This window comes from Symphalangus syndactylus, chromosome 8, assembly GCF_028878055.3.
Source record: "Symphalangus syndactylus isolate Jambi chromosome 8, NHGRI_mSymSyn1-v2.1_pri, whole genome shotgun sequence".
Taxonomy (NCBI): Eukaryota; Metazoa; Chordata; class Mammalia; order Primates; family Hylobatidae; genus Symphalangus; species Symphalangus syndactylus.
Genome location: NC_072430.2, coordinates 86665016 through 86684094, shown reverse-complemented (window position 1 = coordinate 86684094; position 19079 = coordinate 86665016). Strand labels below are relative to the sequence as shown.

The 19079-nt window shown below is 36.9% G+C and overlaps 1 protein-coding gene across 9 annotated transcripts in view; it reads left to right on the top strand.

Annotated features, from left to right (window-relative positions):
- Positions 1–19079, top strand: part of PDE1A (phosphodiesterase 1A) — a 481643-nt gene that overhangs the window by 82769 nt on the left and 379795 nt on the right. For 4 of the 9 annotated variants that reach the window (XR_008659593.2, XM_055289921.1, XM_055289923.2 and 1 more), the window contains exon 2: positions 8065–8175. Coding sequence is in view for 8 of the 9 variants with exons in the window: in XM_055289921.1 (XP_055145896.1) it covers positions 8065–8175 (111 nt within the window). In the remaining variant the exon portion in view is untranslated. Of the gene's footprint in view, positions 1–7640; positions 7834–7876; positions 8176–19079 lie in introns of those variants that run through there. The other 5 variants (XM_063645619.1, XM_055289922.2, XM_055289927.2 and 2 more) reach the window with 5 other exon arrangements.

The window sequence follows — 19079 nt, the reverse complement described above, 5'->3', positions numbered from 1 at the left end:
AATTACTCAATCTTGTTTGGAAGCAGAAGCCTGAATTTCTTTTTAGTAAGAGTTTGCAATGTGTTTTGCTTCCTGAATTTGAATTTTCTTGTTTTCCACTGATTCTGGAATCGTCTTAATTGCTTCCTTTTCATATTTTTCTGCTTCTGTATTCAATCTATTTTACACTTCTGAAAATCCACAGAGATTGTGTTAGTTCGTTTTCATGCTGCTGATAAAGACATACCGAGACTGGGTAATTTATGAAGAAAAAGAGGTTTAATGAACTCACAGTTCCACATGGTTAGGGAGGCCTCACAATCATGGTGGAAATCAAGTCACATCTTATATGGTGGCAGACAAGAGAGAATGAGAGCCAAGTGAAAGGCTTATAAAACCATCAGATCTCTTGAGACTTATTCACTACTGTGAAGACAGTATGGGGAAATCAGCTCCCATGATTCAATTATCTCCTAGTAGTCCTCCCCACAACATGTGGGAATTATGAGAGCTACAATTCAAAATGAGATTTGGGTGGAGACACACATATCATTCCTCCCCTCCCAAACCTCATGGTCTCACTTTTCAAAATCAATCATGCCTTCTCAACAGTACCCCAAAGTATTAACTCATTTCAGCATTAACTCAAAGTCCACAGTCCAGAATCTCATCTGAGACAAGGCAAGTGCCTTCTGCATATGAGTCAGTAAAATAAAAGGCAAGCTGGTTACTTTCTAGATATGATGGGGGTATGAGTATTGGGTAAGTATAGCTGTTCCAAATGGGAGAAATTGGCCAAAACAAAGGGGCTACAGGCCCCATCAAGTTCGAAATCCAGTGGGACAGTCAAATCTTAAATCTCCAAAATGATCTCCTTTGACTCCATGTCTCACATACAGGTCATATTGTTGTTGCAAGAGGTGGGGTTCCCATGGTCTTTGGCAGCTCTGCTCCTGTGGCTCTGCAGGGTACAGCCTCCCTCCAAGCTACTTTCATGCACTAGCATTGAGAGTCTGTGGCACCTATCCACGTGCATGGTGCAAGCTATTTGTAGATCTGCTATTCTGGGGTCTGGAGGATGGTGGCCCTCTTCTCACAGTTCCACTAGGTAGTATCCAAGTGGGGACTCTGTGTGGAGGCTTCAACCCCACATTTCCCTTCCACACTGCCCAAGCAGAGGTTCTCCATGAGGGCCCTCCCAGCAGCAAACTTCTGTCTGGACATCCAGATATTTCCATACATCCTCTGAAATCTAGGTGAAGGTTCCCAAACCTCAATTCTTGACTTCTGTGCACTTGCAGGCTCAACACCACCTGGAAGTTGCCAAAGCTTGGGACTTGCACCCTCTGAAGCCATGGCCTGAGCTGTACCTTGGCCCCTTTTAGCCATGGCTAGACTAGCTGGGATACAGGGCACCAGGTCCCTAGGCTGTACATAGAATGGAGGCCCTGGGCCTGGCCCACAAAACCATTTTTCCTCCTAGACCTCCAGGCTTGTGATGGGAGGGGCTGCCACAAAGGTCTCTGACATGCTGTGGAGGCATTTCCCCCATTGTCTTGGTGATTATCATTTGGCTCCTCATTACTTATGCAAATTTCTGTAGCCAGCTTGAGTTTCTCCTTAGAAAATGTTATTTTCCTTTCTATCACATCCTCAGGCTGCAAATATTCCAAACTTTTATGCTCTGTTTCCCTTTTAAAACTGAATGCTGTTAACAGTACCCAAGTCGGCTGGGTGGGGTGGCTCACGCCTGTAATCCCAGCACTTTAGGAGGCCGAGGCGGGTCAATCACGAGGTCAGGAGATCGAGACCATCCTGGCTAACATGGTGAAACCCCGTGTCTACTAAAAAATACAAAAATTTAGCCCAGCATGGTGGCATGTGCCTGTAATCCCAGCTACTCGGGAGGCTGAGGCAGGAGAATGGCATGAACCTGGGAGGTAGAGCTTGCAGTGAGCTGAAATCACGCCACTGCACTCCAGCCTGTGCGACAGAGCGAGACTCCGTCTCAAAACAAAACAAAACAAAACAAAAACAGTACCCAAGTCACTTCTTGAATGCTTTGCTGCTTAGACATTTCTTCTGCTAAATACCCTACCTCATCTCCCTCAAGTTCCAAATTCCACAAATCTCTAGGGCAGGGGCAAAATGCCACCAGTCTCTTTGCTAAAACATAGCAAGAGTCACCTTTACTCCAGTTCCCAACAAATTCCTCATCTCTATTTGAGACCACCTCAGCTTGAATTTCATTGTTCATATCACTATCAGCATTTTGGTCAAAGTCATTTAACAAGTCTCTAGAAAGTTCCAAACTTTCCCACCTTTTCCTGTCGTCTTCTGAGCTCTCCAAAGTGTTCCAACCTCTGCTTGTTACCCAGTTCCAAAGTTGCTTTCACTTTTTGGGTATCATTACAGCAGTGCCACACTCTACTGGTACCAATTTACTGTATTAGTCCATTTTCATGCTGCTGGTGAAGACATACCTGAGAGTGGGTAATTTATAAAGAAAAAGAGGTTTAATGGACTCACAGTTCCACATGGCTGCGGAGGCCTTACAATCATGGTGGAAGGCGAAAGTCACATCTTACATGGTGGCAGACGAGAGAATGAGAGCCAAGCAAAAGGCTTACAAAACTATCAGATCTAATGAGACTTATTCACTACAACAAGAACAGTGTAAGGGAAACCACCCCCATGATTCAATTATCTCCCACTGGGTTCCTCCCACAACACATGGGAATTATGGGAGCTACAATTCAAAATGAGGTTTGGATGGGAACACAGCCAAGCCATATTAGACATGTACATTAGGAACTTTTGTCCTTCTTGACTTCTAAGTTATTTTTTCATAATCTCACTTCTGTGGCTATCTGTACATTTTGGGCAATTTCTTCAGATTTTTCTTTTCTTTTTTTCTTTTTTTGACATGGGGTCTCTCTGTCACCCATGCTGGAGTGCAGTGGCATGAACAAGGCTCACTGCAGCCTCAACTTCCTGGGCTCAAGTGATCCTCCTACCTCAGCCCCCCAAGTAGCAGGGACTACAGGCACACGTTACCATGCCTGGCTAATTTTTGTATATATATATATACACATATATATGTATATATGTGTATATATGTATATATATGTGTATATATACGTGTGTGTGTGTGTGTATATATATATATATATATATATATATTTTTTTTTTTTTTTTGTAGAGACAGGGTTTCACCATATTGCCCAGGCTAATCTTGAACTCCCGAGCTCAAGTGATCTGCCTGCTTTGTCCTCCCAAAGTGCTGGGTTTACGGGCATGACTCACGGCTCCTGGCCTCTTCGTATTTTTCATATTAGCTAATTCTCTTTCTGCTCTTACCTTATACATTGAATATATAATTTTAATCATTCTTTTTTAATTTTAAAAAATTCTTTTTAATTCATTTTCCTGAATGGTCCTTTAAAAAAATAGAATGTCTTTTACTGGTCATGTTTTGAGTCTCTTTTTTTCTATTTATTTAAAATTTGAACATTATTATAACTTATTAGGTAATTACAATACCTAACATCCTTGAGGATGTCGTTCTATTAGTTTTTGTCTAGTGACTCTCACTAGTGATGACTTGATTAACTGTGTGTTTTATAATTTTGAATTGTAAGCTCATATTTGACTAGATTTATCTGTAAGAATTTTAAGAGGTGTGTTTCAGGATTCATTCCTCCAAAGAAATTTGCTTTTGTTATTCTAGGTAACCTTGGATACCACTAACCCAAGATCACTTTAAGTTTTGCTGTTTCTCAGACAAAGCTGGTAGTTTACGTTTAATCAAACTCATAGATGGCAGTTCCATTGTTAAAATCTATCAAAGAATGCTTTTATTTTGTTTTTCCTCTCTTAGAGACTAAGCTGAGAGGGAACATTTTTTCAGGTATCTCTTGGCCACACTTACGCTTTCTTGTCCGGAAATTGACTACATGGGTAGCCTTTTATGGTTTCTATCTTTCTGGGAGGACCTTGGTTTCAAGTCTTCATACTGTACAGATTCAAACCCTTATTTTCTGTTTCCTATATACTGATTATAATACAAGGCTGTAGATTACTATGTTTGACAAATGTCCTTACAAGTCTAATTTTTTTGTCCCTGTTCATTTTGGACTTCATTTTATATAGGTTCAGCTATGCATTCAAAATAATATTTATTAGAATTTTTCCAATATTTGAAAATTATTTTGGGTCTGGAAGTTTTAAGAGTACCTTAGTTTGCCATATTGTTCAGCAATTAAGATATTTTCTAAATTATTTTCTTGTCAATGAAAACATAATGTACTTTTATTATCAATAAAACAGTATTTTTAGTTTTTAAATATTCTTGATGAATTTAATCCACTTTTTCTTGAAGCCATCTTTTTGATCCCTGTGATTTCTTGTTCTCACTTGAATTGATTTCTTCCTAGCCCTTCTTCACAGATGCCAAGTTGGGATTTTGTTTATGAATTTCTGTTGCTAGGTTAGGTATATGTTTCTGATTTTTCTTATTAATTACTATTTTTTTCTTTTTTCAGGTATATTAACTCGTAATTATTTTTAATGAGTATTCGAATGGTATGCTTTCTGAATTTGGTGTTTCTGAATGTGTCATCATTTATCTTTGTCATTGAGTGATGGCTTACTGGCTAAAGAATTAAAGTTATTTTCTTTACCATTTATTACATGGTGCCAAAGTATTAGTCATTCTTGCATTCCTATAAAGAAATACCTTAGACTGGGTAATTTATAAAGAAAAGAGGTTTAATTGGCTCATGGTTCTGCAGGCTGTAAAGGAAGCATAGCTGCTTCTGGGGAGGCCTCAGGAAACTTTCAATCTTGGTGGAAGGTGAAGGAGAAGCAGGCACATCTTACATGACCAGAGCAGGAGGATGGTGCTACACCACTAGAAATCACCACCATGATCCAATCACCTCCCACCAGGCCCCACCTCCAGAACTGGGGCTTACATTTTAACATGAGATTTGAGTGGGGACACAGATCCAAACTACATCAGCCAATATAACCTTAATATGTAAACCAATAAACCTAGTGACACAAATACTTAGAACGATTTTGCTTATAAATAAGGATGTAGTTTCTAAACAAAAGGAACACCAGCAATGCATAAAAACAATGATTACAAGTGATTTGGGAAATAATTGTCACTAAAATCTATTGAATAATTGCACTATAATGAAAAGAAAAAAAATCATGTAATATTATCAATAATAATAAGAACTAATAATTATTAAGCAATTATTATGTGCCAGATACTGTTTTAATTTCTTTACCTGTATTAACTCATTCAATGCATGAACACTATGAGGAGATATTATTATTATGCTCATTTTATACATGAAGAAACAGACAAAAATTGTAACTTGTAAAAAATCACATAATTCTTTCAGTGAAAGAATAAAGATTCAAACCCAGGTAGTCTAGATTTAGGGTATATGTTATATTACATTTTGGCATTAGTAGATACTAAATTCATTCTATACATTTTTGTCACCATTCCTAATAAAATATTAGGTAAACAGGAATGAAGGAACTACTTATTCTAATAGAGATAATTTACCTGACTGTAGAGTTAAAGCAAAATAAATGGAAACTATGAGAGATGAGGGACATACAAATTGGATCATTTTTTACTGTATTTTTATGACTATTTTCTCAATTTTCCCTTGCAGAACTTATATTGAATTTTTTTTTTGTAAACTAACAAAGAAAAATGATTTGAATTCTCTGTTAACAGAAGTAACTTTTTGATACTTCCTAAGGATGAAGATTATCTTGGTCAAGGATTTAAATAATAAGCTATTTTATCTAGTTTATTATTCAAAATTTTATTTTATGAAACATTTAATGAAATGATTAAGGATTTTTTTCTGGTAAGTGACCGAATTAGTATACCTTGAGGTCTTAAATATCAATGTGTGATAGAAGTTACGTAGTGAAAGCAAAGGGCAAATGAATTGTAGCATTGAAACAAGATTCTTAGACATATACTTAAGTAGAATAGTTCTTATTCTTTATTTACTTTGCAATGTTATTGATAAGCTGGTCAATGTGAGGACTTGACATTTCATGTCATATTTAGAAAATCATCTGTTATAGCCTCAAGGACTTAGGTATCTTGATTCATAAAATAATATTTATAGAGTACTTGCTATTTATGGAGATTTTTGGCTGCAATATTTCTTTGAAAGCAGAATATAGATGTTTGTTGACTATTTCATTAAAGAAATATCAGGTTAACAGTTTATTACATGAATATAGCTAAGATTACAAACGAAGGCACAGTGAGGGTAAAATTGGTACTTTCAGAGCAAAGATTAACTTATTTCTGACAACTCTGGTAAATTCTTATAGGAATGAAGTTTTAATTTCACAAAGCTGTTTGCTAGCTAAAGACATTACATTCAGATTGAATTCTGGAAATCTCTTGTCTGAGAAAGGAAAATGGAAGCCTCACTTGATTTACCCTCTTATAATTTGCAAATCAGAAGCCATTTTCTATAACATTTTACAAAGGTGCTTTTTACATACACATTATAAGTGACTACTAGATAGCATCAGTGTCATTTGGATAGACATAGTAATTTTATATTGGAAGACTGATTGTTAATAATAGTTCCCATTTTTAAGAATTAGCTTTAAATCTGGAGAATGTCTCTGTTTCTCAGTTTTCTCAACTGTTGAACAGGAGTATTGCCTATCTCACAGCCTTCTTGTAAGAATTTAAAAAGGTAATATGTAATAGGTACTGAGAACATTGTCTGAAACATCAGAAATATTCAACAAATATTGGATGTTATTACCAATCTTTGAATATCTCTACCTTAAAACTCATAGTAACAGGCAAGTTTTCTTGCAAGAAGAAATAAAACTACATCTGGGTTTTCAAACAAACAAGAAGAAATATTGCTTATAAGTATATTTTCTATAGCAGCTTGCAGATAGCAAGAGCTGTTATGGTGCTCATACTTAAGGTCTGTGCTTGTTTCAAAGAAAGCTCGCCATGTGTTAGGAGCTTGGCAGACGACTCAGTTCTGATTCCTTTTATGTCCACTCTCTCTCATTTTTCTTCTAAAATGCACAAGCAGCAAACCATCAATTTCTCTCTTTTCCCTCTCTCCCTCTCTCCTTCTCTCTCTCATAAACACACACACAGAAACCTATTCCCTTTTCCTTCAAAACACACACACACACACACACACACACACACGTGCGTTTACACTAGTTTCATTTTATTTATTTTTTAATCCCCAAAGGATTCATAGAGCAGGCTGTGTGCAGCTGCCGTATTTTCCACTGGTTAAATTGGCAGTTACCTAATGTGTGGAGTTGCTAGGAGAAGGTGAATAAGCATGATTACAGCATCAGTTGATGTACATATTCTTGCAATAACAACCTGTGGAGCTGTGTTCTTCTGTATGGCTTTAGATGTTATTTTCTCTTTGTTATCATTAATATTTGTTGCATTTATTGTTAGATCATGATACATTTTTAAGTGTTAGTTTCAGATCAATTTAGAGAAAAAAACATTGGCATTTAAACAGCCACTTTTTTTGCTCAGGGTGGTGCTGCTGATACTGGCTCCTACCATCTGTTTCCTTATTACATCGTGCCCTCGTTCTGTTGGTAGAGAGGAATTCAGCTTCTTCTGGAGCGCGAAAGTCATTCACGTTTCTCTTGTGCATAATAGAGCTCGTAAACTGTAGGAATTCTGATGTGCTTCAATGCACAGAACAGTAACAGATGAGCTGCTTTTGGGGAGAGCTTGAGTACTCAGTCGGTCAGTAGTACAGTAGCAGGCTCACATGTACGGATTGTTCTTGTGAGGTCAGAGCATCTGTTTATACTGCTGTCTGCTTAGGGGGGTGGTGAGGTGGTGAGCAGTGGGTATATGCCTGTCAAAGTCAATAGCAAATCTGTCAGAGTCTTCCCTCAGCTTTGTACATCAGCACCGTTTTGATAGATAAGAGAGGCTACTGTATAAGTGTGTAAGATTTGTAATGGACTGAGGAATGCTTGTTCTAGCTGCTGAAACTGACTGTAACTGTATTGTCTTAGGAGCATCATCATGGGGTCTAGTGCCACAGAAATTGAAGAATTGGAAAACACCACTTTTAAGTATCTTACAGGAGAACAGACTGAAAAAATGTGGCAGCGCCTGAAAGGAATGTGAGTATGCTCTTTGCTTTTTATTTCCCCCCGAAAGATTTGACTATTAACGTGACTAATTGTTGGTGCTATCCGCCTTTGTGGACTAGTTTCCTTTAGAAAGATTTTCTCTTGAAAAATAAAATGTGCCTACCTCAGCTAACAACTTGTTGAAAGACGAATGATTTTTTTGTACTTGCACATTTTATTAAAGTAAGGTAACTTCTGGAGAAGTCACTTTACTGTCATACTACATGGTTTCTTTTACGCATTCTGTATGTGCTGTTTAGATATGTGGTTCAGATATGCAGAAAGGTAACTATGAAAGCCATTTGCCAGGATACTGCGCCAAATAAAATTTCCCTCAGGTAAGCAGAGAGAGAAATAAGACTGATAATTCTTTCTCTGTGGTTAGATTTGGAAAAGCAATGAGAGGATTAATATGATAATAAATAATTATACTTTATTGTGCTTCTTCTTTTTGCTTAAATGACATCTCTATAAGAAAAATGTTTACGTGATAAAAATATTAACAGCATATCAAACTTATTGGAGAGTTTTGGCTTTAAATTAACCAGTTCACAGTTCACTTCTCCTGAGGGTACAGAATAGTCCATAGTACATAATAGCCCTTAGTAAAATGGGTCAAGAATTATGCATTTATGTCAAACATGGGATGTAATTACCTAAGTCAAACGTTAATTGCAATACTATTCACCTTGATATTTACACCCTTACATTTTTTTAGCTGTGTGTGCTACTAGTTCCTGTTTAGTGTTTCAGCACCACACTGTTTATATGCTTTATCTTAATTGTCATAATTTAAAAATCAGATTTAACATTTGGATAAAAATGAGAAATATGAATATGAATTTTACAGGCCATTGTAATTGCTTAGTATATTTGCAGATCTCAAATGAAAATATTAATATATTTGCTTTTCTATAATAACAGCTGAAAGAATCCTACACTATGCAAAATAGAGATTTTCTAAGATTTATATCTTGAATGCTGTATTTACACACTATTTTTAAAAATTCAGTACCTGAGTAAATTTGGTGTCCCTGTTTGATATTTTTTTAGAGAAAATTACATCAAACTTTGTTTAGAGGTAAAAATTCCTTCTACTTTCCTCCATTTGATTGTATTTAATGATGTTTATGTATTTAAATATTGTTTTTTGTATATTTTCTTACTTCTTGAAGTAATACATGGCTTTACAGTGCATTAGTGTAAGAGCACAATAATGCAAAGAATATATAGCAGAGAATAACTTTTAAAAAGGAAGCCATCTTTACATTATTTGGATGAGCTAGAATCTGTTTCCAAGATCCACTGAAGATTTAGAAATTACAGCTTTTTGGTGAGGTTGTTCTCTAGGGGAACAAGTAATCCTATCAAAGCAAATAACAGCTCCAAAATTAATTAGCATAGATGCAAATTAAACATTAGCAGTCATCAGATGATTTGTGTTTTAGCCTAATGAGTGGATGAACATCAGTACCGGGAAAATTATATCTCTCATTACAACCTATTTTAGATTTTCTTCTCCTTAGAAGGATGTTTTGCTTATTTTGTTTTGTTTGCATTTCTCTAGTTTCCTGTAGTTACTTGAATGCATGAAGATGTATGCTGGTGGATTTATGCATATGTCTTTAAGAAATTTGAAAAGTGATTTTGTGTTTATTTAATACTTTAGGGCAAAGTTACTGACTCACTGTATCAGTTGGTCTCAGAGATCAATCTGTCATTTTATTTCAGAAAAGGGTGATACAGTTATTCAACAGTAGATCTTCATGAATTGATAGAAGGATATATTAAAATACATACACGCAAAATTAATTTTGAGTTGTGTTTATGTAGAGCCACTAAATAATCATTAACCAAGTTTCTTTCTTTCTTTTAAAAATCATTATCTAACTGACTAAAATGACTGCTTTTTCACTGAATAAAGAAGAAATTGCATTTTGGTACTATCACTTTAACTTGTACTTTGACTTAGCACATTTTCAGTGTTCAAGGCTTAGAATTGTTAAAGCGAGAAACTCTAAATCTAAAATCTGCCTGACTAATAACAACCAAATTGTTTAATTATGGTCTTTTGTATAGTTTGCATTCAGAGCAGTGATATGAGGGACTCCCTATTCCATTGCTGAAATTGTCTTGTCTATTTAAAATGCAATATTGATTCAAACAGAATTTTAGCTTATGAAAATTGCTAGTACTAGAATTCTACACTTAAGTTTTGGCAATTAAAATCATGCTACTCATTAAACCTATCAAACAATTGTGCAATAGTTTTCTTATTTTTGCTAAAATAGACTAAAGACCTTTAGATATTTGTTTAGAAAGTGATTTTTAAAATCTTTTACTTTACAAATATATTGACTTATTTTGGCATAATATACTGTTTTTAATTGAGCTTCCCGTATGTAAATTTTAAGGTTAAATAAAAATAGAGACAAAGGTGGAAGTAAAATAATGTTTATTCAATTATGCCTTAAATATAGAAATCATGAACCATTATAGGTAGATATTTAGAGAAAATATCTTATAGGGATTGTTATATAACATAACATTTTAGAGAGTCTTTTGAGTCCATAGAAATAATTTTTAAATTTTGGAACACACGTGGAAAACATTGGTAACTAAATTAAAATATCAATGCTTGTCTACCATTTTTTTTCTTTTATTGAGCTTCTTCTAAATTATCTTCATATAATATTTGACACACCATATAAAGTTATGTGCCAAGAAATCTCTTTTTCTTTTGTGACAAGAAAGGTGAAACAGTTTCTTACTCCCATTCTGACATAGACTTCTCTGCATTAGTCTATTAATTTTCTTCTTATATTTACCATCTTTTTATTTAGCTTTTTCCATATTCAACCACTAATTTGTTACTCAGTACAACAATTTAGATTCTACACCACAGGTCATCATCTATGATGGTGGAAATATGGGCAAATAACTATGGCATCAGGTCTTTCATAAATTAGATATAAAAAGAATTACATACTTGGCCATAAGTTATCAATTGTTTAGGGCTGGAAAACACTTCCTATTTTTTATGCCATCTCAACACCAAATGAAATTTCTGATTCAGAAGTTTCTTATGAATTTGGGACCTAGACTTCTTCCTACATACTAAGAAAACATAGCTATTGATAGTCATTCAAAGATTGTTAATTTCATTCATTTCCATGTGGAAAGTTGGTTTGAAGATTTTACAGTATTTGACCTATGCATCGTGTTTCTTTTCCATTTAAAAGATAAATGCCTTTTTGTGTCATGTACTGTTGCTTTTTTTTTTTTCTCTAAACATACAAAGAGTTCCACACCTGTGGATTTTATTAAAAAATTAAACATGTTTAAAAAACACTGGTGTTGCTCTTTCCAGTTAGTGACATTGCTATAAGAATTCAATCTAAGAGGTGACAGCATTTTCAGAAAACTGAAAATGAGCATTTTTCAGTAGAAAATTCAGTGAAAATGACATGAAGTTATAGGGAAAAATCTAAAACAAAGTATTATCTTTCTCAGGCATTCAACAGAAGAGAAGAAAATATGAACTGCCAGAAACCATAAACTACTGACAAAAATATACTCACCACTTCATAGTACTTACTGCCCCAGTTCCTTCAGTTTTTATAAACATAGTACTAGAATCTATCACAATTTCAGTTAGAATCTAACTTTATATCCGATTGCTAATTTTACACGTCTCGACACATACCTTCTTATCTCCCCCATCCTGACAAATGTCCAGATATTAATTTTAAGACTTGGAATTGTGAATGCAGTGCTTGAAAGACATTAAGTTAAGCTTTGTTGCCTTTTTTTTCCTCTGTGATTGGTAGGGTAGTGAACATGAGTATCAATAGTGAAGGACAAAATGTTTAGAAACAAAAAGTGAAGGAGAGAAGAATTAGATGGTAATCCTTTAATTCTAAGCAACTGTTATTGTTGAAGAGGGCAGTATGTTGTGTAGTTCTCAGATGGAGTTGTCCAGGCCCTTATCACGAAGAGGATGTAGCAGAAATATACATTTAGAATAAAAATTAGCAAAAAAAAAAAAAAACCATGGAAGTGACAGGAGCTATTAGCATCATATTTCCAAATTGGAACCATACTTTAGGATGAAGCTGCATTATAGATAAGACAAAAATTTGATCCTTTTACTCTTCTGCTTAAACACCTTTAAAGCTTTGCATCCTTCACAGGGTCACTGCATACCAGCTTGATCTTTGGATTCTCCTCTGATGCCTCTCCTTCTGTGACACGCCTCCTATTCAGACCCAGGGTCGCCCAAAAGAAACATTGCTTACCACCCCTCTGCCTTTGCTCATTTTGTTCTGTCTTCTGGAGGCAATTGTTCCTTCGTTTTCTTTTCAGCCAGGGTTGCTCTTGTTCTATACGAAGCTTTTGGAGTTGCGTGGGGAAGTTTCTGGTGATTGCAGTGATGGCAAGGTGTTTCTGCATTTAGTGGGCAGCAGGGTCCTGGTAGGCTAAATGTCCTACAGAGCTCAGGGCATTTCCTTATCAGGAGGAGTTGTCCCACTCAAAATTCTGATAGATATCCTATTAAAAATTGAGCAAAGATTGCTGCTTAAATTTCACTTGCAAAGGAAATTCTTCCTGACCTTCCAGACTAGATTAGTTTTTTATTTTCAGCTCATAAATAACCTGAATTTCTCTTCTCATAACAAAATCCACCTTCCCTGTTCAACCACAGCTTTTGGGTGAAAGAGCTATGCTCACTTCATTGGATTTGCTCTTGGATTCCAGCACATAGCACAGTACTTAGCACGTAGGAGATAATGCAATTAATATTTTAAATCAATGAAGGAATAAAATTCTGAATCTTATACTGGCTGTAACTAGAAAATTAGATCAGCCAGGCTGCCAAAATAGGGACTAAAACCAGGTGGGAGGATTGGAGATAGATTCACAGCTGGAATAAAGATGGAGAAGATGGAAGGGTGTTTGCTTTATCATCTTTATCATCATATTGTCAGAATTGTGCAGATATAACATATTTGTATTCTTACTCCCCACCAGTGTTCCTAAAAACATAAGTATCTTAAGTAGTTATGCAGCTAGTATCTGGTAGAACATGGGTTTAAACATAGATCTACCTAGCTCTAACATTATATTTATCTTGCTTCCAATACAAAAAAGATGACAGTCTCAGAATGTTTACCCAAAAGACACCAGAAAAGGATCTACAGTGGTGCTCCTTAAAATTCAATTCCCAGGCTTGGGGTAGGCAGACTTATCACCCTCCAGAAATGTCTATGTCTTAATCCCCTGAACCAAAGGATATGTTACTTTATTTGAAAAGGAAAATTAAAGGAGCAGATGGAGTTAAAATTGCTAATCAGCTGACTTTAAAATAGGGAGAGTATCCTGGATTACCCAGGTGAGCCTAATGTAATCACAAAGGTTCATCTTCCTCCCTCCCTCCCTCCCTCTCTTCCTTCCTTCCTTCCTTCCTGCCTTCCTGCCTTCCTGCCTTTCTTTCTTTCTCTCTCTTCCTCCCTCTTCCTTTCTTTCTCTCCCTCCCTCCCTCCCTCCCTCCCTCCCTCCCTTCCTTCCTTCCTTCCTTCCTTCCTTCCTTCCTTCCTTCCTTCCTTCCTTCCTTCCTTCCTTCCCTCCCTCCCTCCCTCCCTCCTTCCCTTCTTTCTCTCTTTCTCTCTTTCTTTCTTTTTCAGATAGGATCTCACTCTGGTGCAATGGTGCAATCTCTGCTCACTGCAGCCTTGACCTCCCAGGCTCAGGTGATCCTCCCACCTCAGCCTCCCAGGTAGCAAGAACTACAGGCATGTGCCACCACACCTGGCTAATTTTTTATACTTCTAGTAGAGATGGGTTTTTGCCATGTTGCCCAGGCTGGTCTTGAATGCCTGGGCTCAAGTGATTTGCTGGCCTCAGCCTCCCAAAGTGCTAGGATTGCAGGCGTAAGCCACCATGCCTGGCCAATCACAAAGGCTCGAAAAGTGGAAGAGAGAGGCAGAAGAGAAAGTAGGAGTCAGTGACAAGGACTTTACTCGTCTGTGCTACTATTGAAGATGGTGGAAGTGGGCCACGAGCCAAGGGCAACCTCTAGAAACTTGAAAAGATGATAAAACAGATTCTGCCTAGAGCTTCTGGTAAGAATACAGTCCTGCTGATACTAGAACTCAGTGAAATTTGCACCAGATTTCTGATCTACAGAACTGAAGATAATTCATTTATTTCAAGCCATTGAGTTTGTGGTAAATTTGTTATAGTAGCAATAAAAATCTAATATATGCCTTCTATACCACAAGAACACATCAACATGACCATTCTTGTCCCCACCCAACACACACATACACACACGCAGACACGCAGACACACACACACACACACACACACGATCCCTAGTGGTGAAGCCGTGCTTCACTCTATGGCACATTGGATTCAGATACTCTTTATTCTTAGCCATTAAACAACTCACTGTACTTCCATCTAACCCTGACTTGCGTGCCCAAAGCACCAGTTACCTCACAAACTCTGAGATGGAGGGTATTTACTGATTCATTTCAAATGTCAAAAGGGAATGTGATCTTTCTTGGAAATTGTTGGTAAGTCTGTACGTTGTTCAGTATGTGACTGTTTTGATGGATTAATCAGGCAAATCAGTTTTTAAAAATTTGTCTTTTAATCATAATCATAATTTGTTTTGAAGAAAACCACTTCATCAAAACTCATTTTGATGTGTAGACATAGTCTTAATATTCAGTCCTACATAACATTATGTTATAGTTTATAGTATTAACATTATTAAGGTGGCTTACCTTACAGATTAGGTGGCTTAGAAATTGAACTGTAGAGTTAATCAGATATTTTCTAATACTACAATACTACCTGCTTTTTAGGTGAGTGTCCATGGAAAGTTATTAATTTACCTCAACTTCACTTTTCTTATTTGTAAAATCCATTAATTGAATTGATCATTCATTTACTCATTCAATAAATATACTCTGATTGTATACTGTGTCAGGTACAATGTTAGACACAGAAGCTACTGTTCCTGTAGAAGAGACAAACAACAAAAAAGTGAATTATAAAAAGCAAGTTAATATGGAGTAAGAAATGACCAGAAGAAAATGCACCAAATAACTTGATGTGATCAAGTTATTTTGGGAAAGTATTTTGGATATTCAGGGATGACTTCTTTTAGGTTATTTTTCAGCTGAGACATGGACAAAACTGATACCTACCTCATAAGATGCCAGGGTGAGAGGAAGTGCTAATGAATGATACTCCTAATTCCTGCCCAAGTTCAGAATTAAGAGAGAGATAAGTTTAGGAGTCTCGTAGATGAAAATCAAAATATCAGCTTTATTGCAGATTAAACTTGCATGGAAGAACATGGTTTGGGTGTGCAGCTAAATAAACCAGAATTCCTTTGAATCCAACTTAACCTTCAACACTGCAGAACTATAGAACAAAATAAATTTTCTGTTGATTCTGTTGATAGTTTCTTTTGCTGTGCAGAAGCTCTTTAGTTTAATTAGGTTCCACTTGTCTATTTGTGTTTTTGTTGGAATTGCTTTTGGAGTCTTCCTCATGAAATCTTTGCCAGGGTCTATTTCCAGAGTGGTATTTTCTAAGTTTTCTTTTAGGGATTTTATAGTTTAGGTTTTACATTTAAGTCTTTAATCAATCTTGAGTTGATTTTTGTATATGGTGAAAAGAAGGGGTCCAGTTTAAATATTCTGCATATGACTAGCCAGTTATTTCAGCATCATTTATTGAATAGGGAGTCCTTTCCTCATTGTTATTGTTGACTTTGTTGGAGATCAGATGGTTATAACTTTATTTTGGGGTTCTCTATTCTGTTCCATGGGTCTATGTGTCCGTTTTTGTACCAGTGCCATGCTGTTTTGGTTATAGCTTTGTACTATAGTTTGAAGCTGGGTAGTGTGCTGCCTCTGGCTTTGTTCTTCTTGTTTAGGATTGCTTTGACTGTTCATGCTCTTTTTTGATTCAGTATAAATTTTAAAATAGTGTTTTCTAATTCTGTGAAAAATTTCATTGGTAGTTTGATAGGAATAACATTGAATCTGTAAATTGCTTTGGGCAGTGTGGACATTTTAACAATGTTGATTCTTCCTACCGATGAGCATGGAATGTTTTTCCATTTATTTGTGTCATCTCTGATTTCTTTAAGCAGTGTTTTGAATTCTTGTTGTAGAAATCTTTTACTTCCCTGGTTAGTAGTATTTCTGGGTATTTTATTCTTTCTGTGGCTGTTGTGAATGGGATTGCATCTCTGATTTGGCTCTCAGCTTGGATGTTACTGGTGTATAGAAATGCTGTGGGGTGTTGCAGTCTTACACTATTATTGTGTGGTTATCTAAGTCTTTTTGTAAGTCTCTAAGCACTTGTTTTATGAATCTGGATGCTTCAGTGTTGGGTGCATATATTTAGAAAAGTTAAGTCTTCTTACTGCATTTATCATTATGTAATGCCCTTCTTTGTCCTTTTTGATCATTGTTGGCTTAATTTCTGTTTTGTCTGAATTAAAATAGCAATCTCTCCTCTTTTTTGTTTTCTGTTTGCTTGATAGATCTTAACTCCATCCCTTTACTTTGAGCCTATGGTTGTCATCACATGTGAGATGAGTCTCTTGAAGACGGCATACAAGTTGGGCCTTGCTTCTTTATCCAGTTGCCACGTTGTGCTTTTTAAGTGGAGTGTTTAGCCTGTTTACATCCAAGGTTAACATCGATATGTGCAGATTTGATCCTGACATGTTGTTAGCTGGTTGTTATATAGACTTGATTGTGTACATGCTTTATAGTGTCAATGGTCTATGTACTTAAGTGTGCTTTTGTGGTGGCTGGTAACAGTTTTTTGTTTCTATGTTTAGCACTCCCTTAAGGACCTCTTGTAAAGCAGGTATGGTGGTCACAAATTCCCTTAGCATTCGCTTGTCTGAAAAGGATTATTTTTTTATTTAGTTTGACTGGATATGAAATTCTTGGTTGGAATTTTTTTATTTTTTTTCTTTTTTAGGTTAGACAAATAAAAAAATATTTTTATTTATTTAGTTTGGCTGGATATGAAATTCTTGGTTGGAATTTTTTTCCTGTAAGGATGCTGAATATAGGCCCCCAATCTCTTCTGTCTTGTAGAGTTTTGTTGAAAGGTCTGCTATTAGCCTAAGGGAGTTCTCTTTGTAGGCAACCTGTCCTTCTCTCTAGCTGCCTTTAATATTTTTTCTTTTACATTGACCTTTGAGAATCTGATGCCCATGTGTCTTAGGGATGGTCATCTTGTATAGTATCTCACAGGGGTTTTCTGATTTCCTGAATTTGAATGTCAGCCTCTCTAGTGAGGTTGGGAAAAATTTTGTGAGCAGTATTCTCAAATATGTTTTCCAAGTTGCTTGCTCTCTCACCCTGTCTTTCAGGGATGCCATTGAGTTATGGGTTTGGTTTCTAAATAATCTCATATTTCTCAGAGATTTTGTTCATTTTAAAATTGTTTTTTCATTATTTTTGTCTCACTGAATTGATTCAAGGAATCGGACTTTGAGCTGTGAGATTCTTTCCTCAACTTGGTCTATTCTGCTATTAATACTTGTGATCGTATTATGATATTCTTGTAGTGAGTTTTTCAGCTCTATCAGAACAGTTTGGTTCTTTCTTAAAATGGCTATTTTGTTTCTCAGCTCTTGAATCATTTTAATAGATTTCTTAGATTCCTTGAATTGGGTTTCAAGTTTCTCTTGAATCGCAGTAATTTTCCATGCCATCCAGATTCTGAACTCTGTGTCTTTCATTTCAGCTATTTCGTCTGATAAAAAAACATTGCTGGGTAGCTGTTATGGTCATTTGGAGGTAAATGACACTAGATTTGTGAGTTGCCAGAGTTCTTGCATTGTTTCTTTCTTATCTGTGTAGGCTGATGTTCCTTTAATCTTTGAAGTTGCTGTCCTTTGGATGGGGCTTTTTGCTTTTATATTCTTTTATGCACTTGAGGGTTTGACTGTGGTATAAGTTGGGTTGAGTTGACTGGCTTTGTTTTTGGATTATTTCAGGGGGCCAAGTCTCAGCTCAGCACTCCTGGGCTGCATGCTCTAACACTGGGGCCTGGGACTAGGCCCATGACTTTGTTTTATGGCCCACTGAGGTTAAGCACCTGCTGCACTGGAGGGGCTGAGGTGTTTACAGTTCACTGGCAACAACACTCTGATGGGGAGAAGGGTGCCGGAAAAAGGACTTTATTGAGGTTGTAGCAGCGGGGTTTGCATGTGCACATGTGCAATAGTGGCAGTAGGGTAGTGGTGAGGTGGTGGGCTCTGTGTGCACATTCACCAGTGACAATGGGATGGTGGTGTGAGGAGGTTTGCACACATGCACTGGCAGCAGCTGTGGTGGGATCTGCCTGTGCACTGGTGGTGGTGGGGCAGTGAGGTCCACCCATGTATGTTTGGCAGCTGCAGGACACATTTGTACACATGTGTTGGCAAGGTGATAGGGGAAGCTGCAGGTGAGTGTGCTCTGGCAGGTGCCCATCTGCAGAAGCTCTCTGATGGTCAGACAGGGTCTGTTGGTGAAGGAGCTGTGGTAGTGGCCACTGGGAAGCACCCCAGTTCAGTATGTGTGGTTGCACTGCAAATGGGTGTGTCCAGGTAAGGACTCTGGGGAGAGGATGGCAAACGGGGGCTCCCAGATCAGATTGGCTCTGTCTTGTGGGGAAAATAGCCCTGTTCTGTCTGGATTTGAGTCAACACAAGCCAAAGCCTACTTAGCAGAGCATGGCAAGCCTTGGGAGATGGGCATCCCTGGCTGTGCTCCACTTTAGCTGTTCCCACACTAAGCCCTCTGGGCTCTGTCCAGGCTTAAGTTCCACCCCTATCAACTCTCTAAGAAGCTCTCCCTGCCATC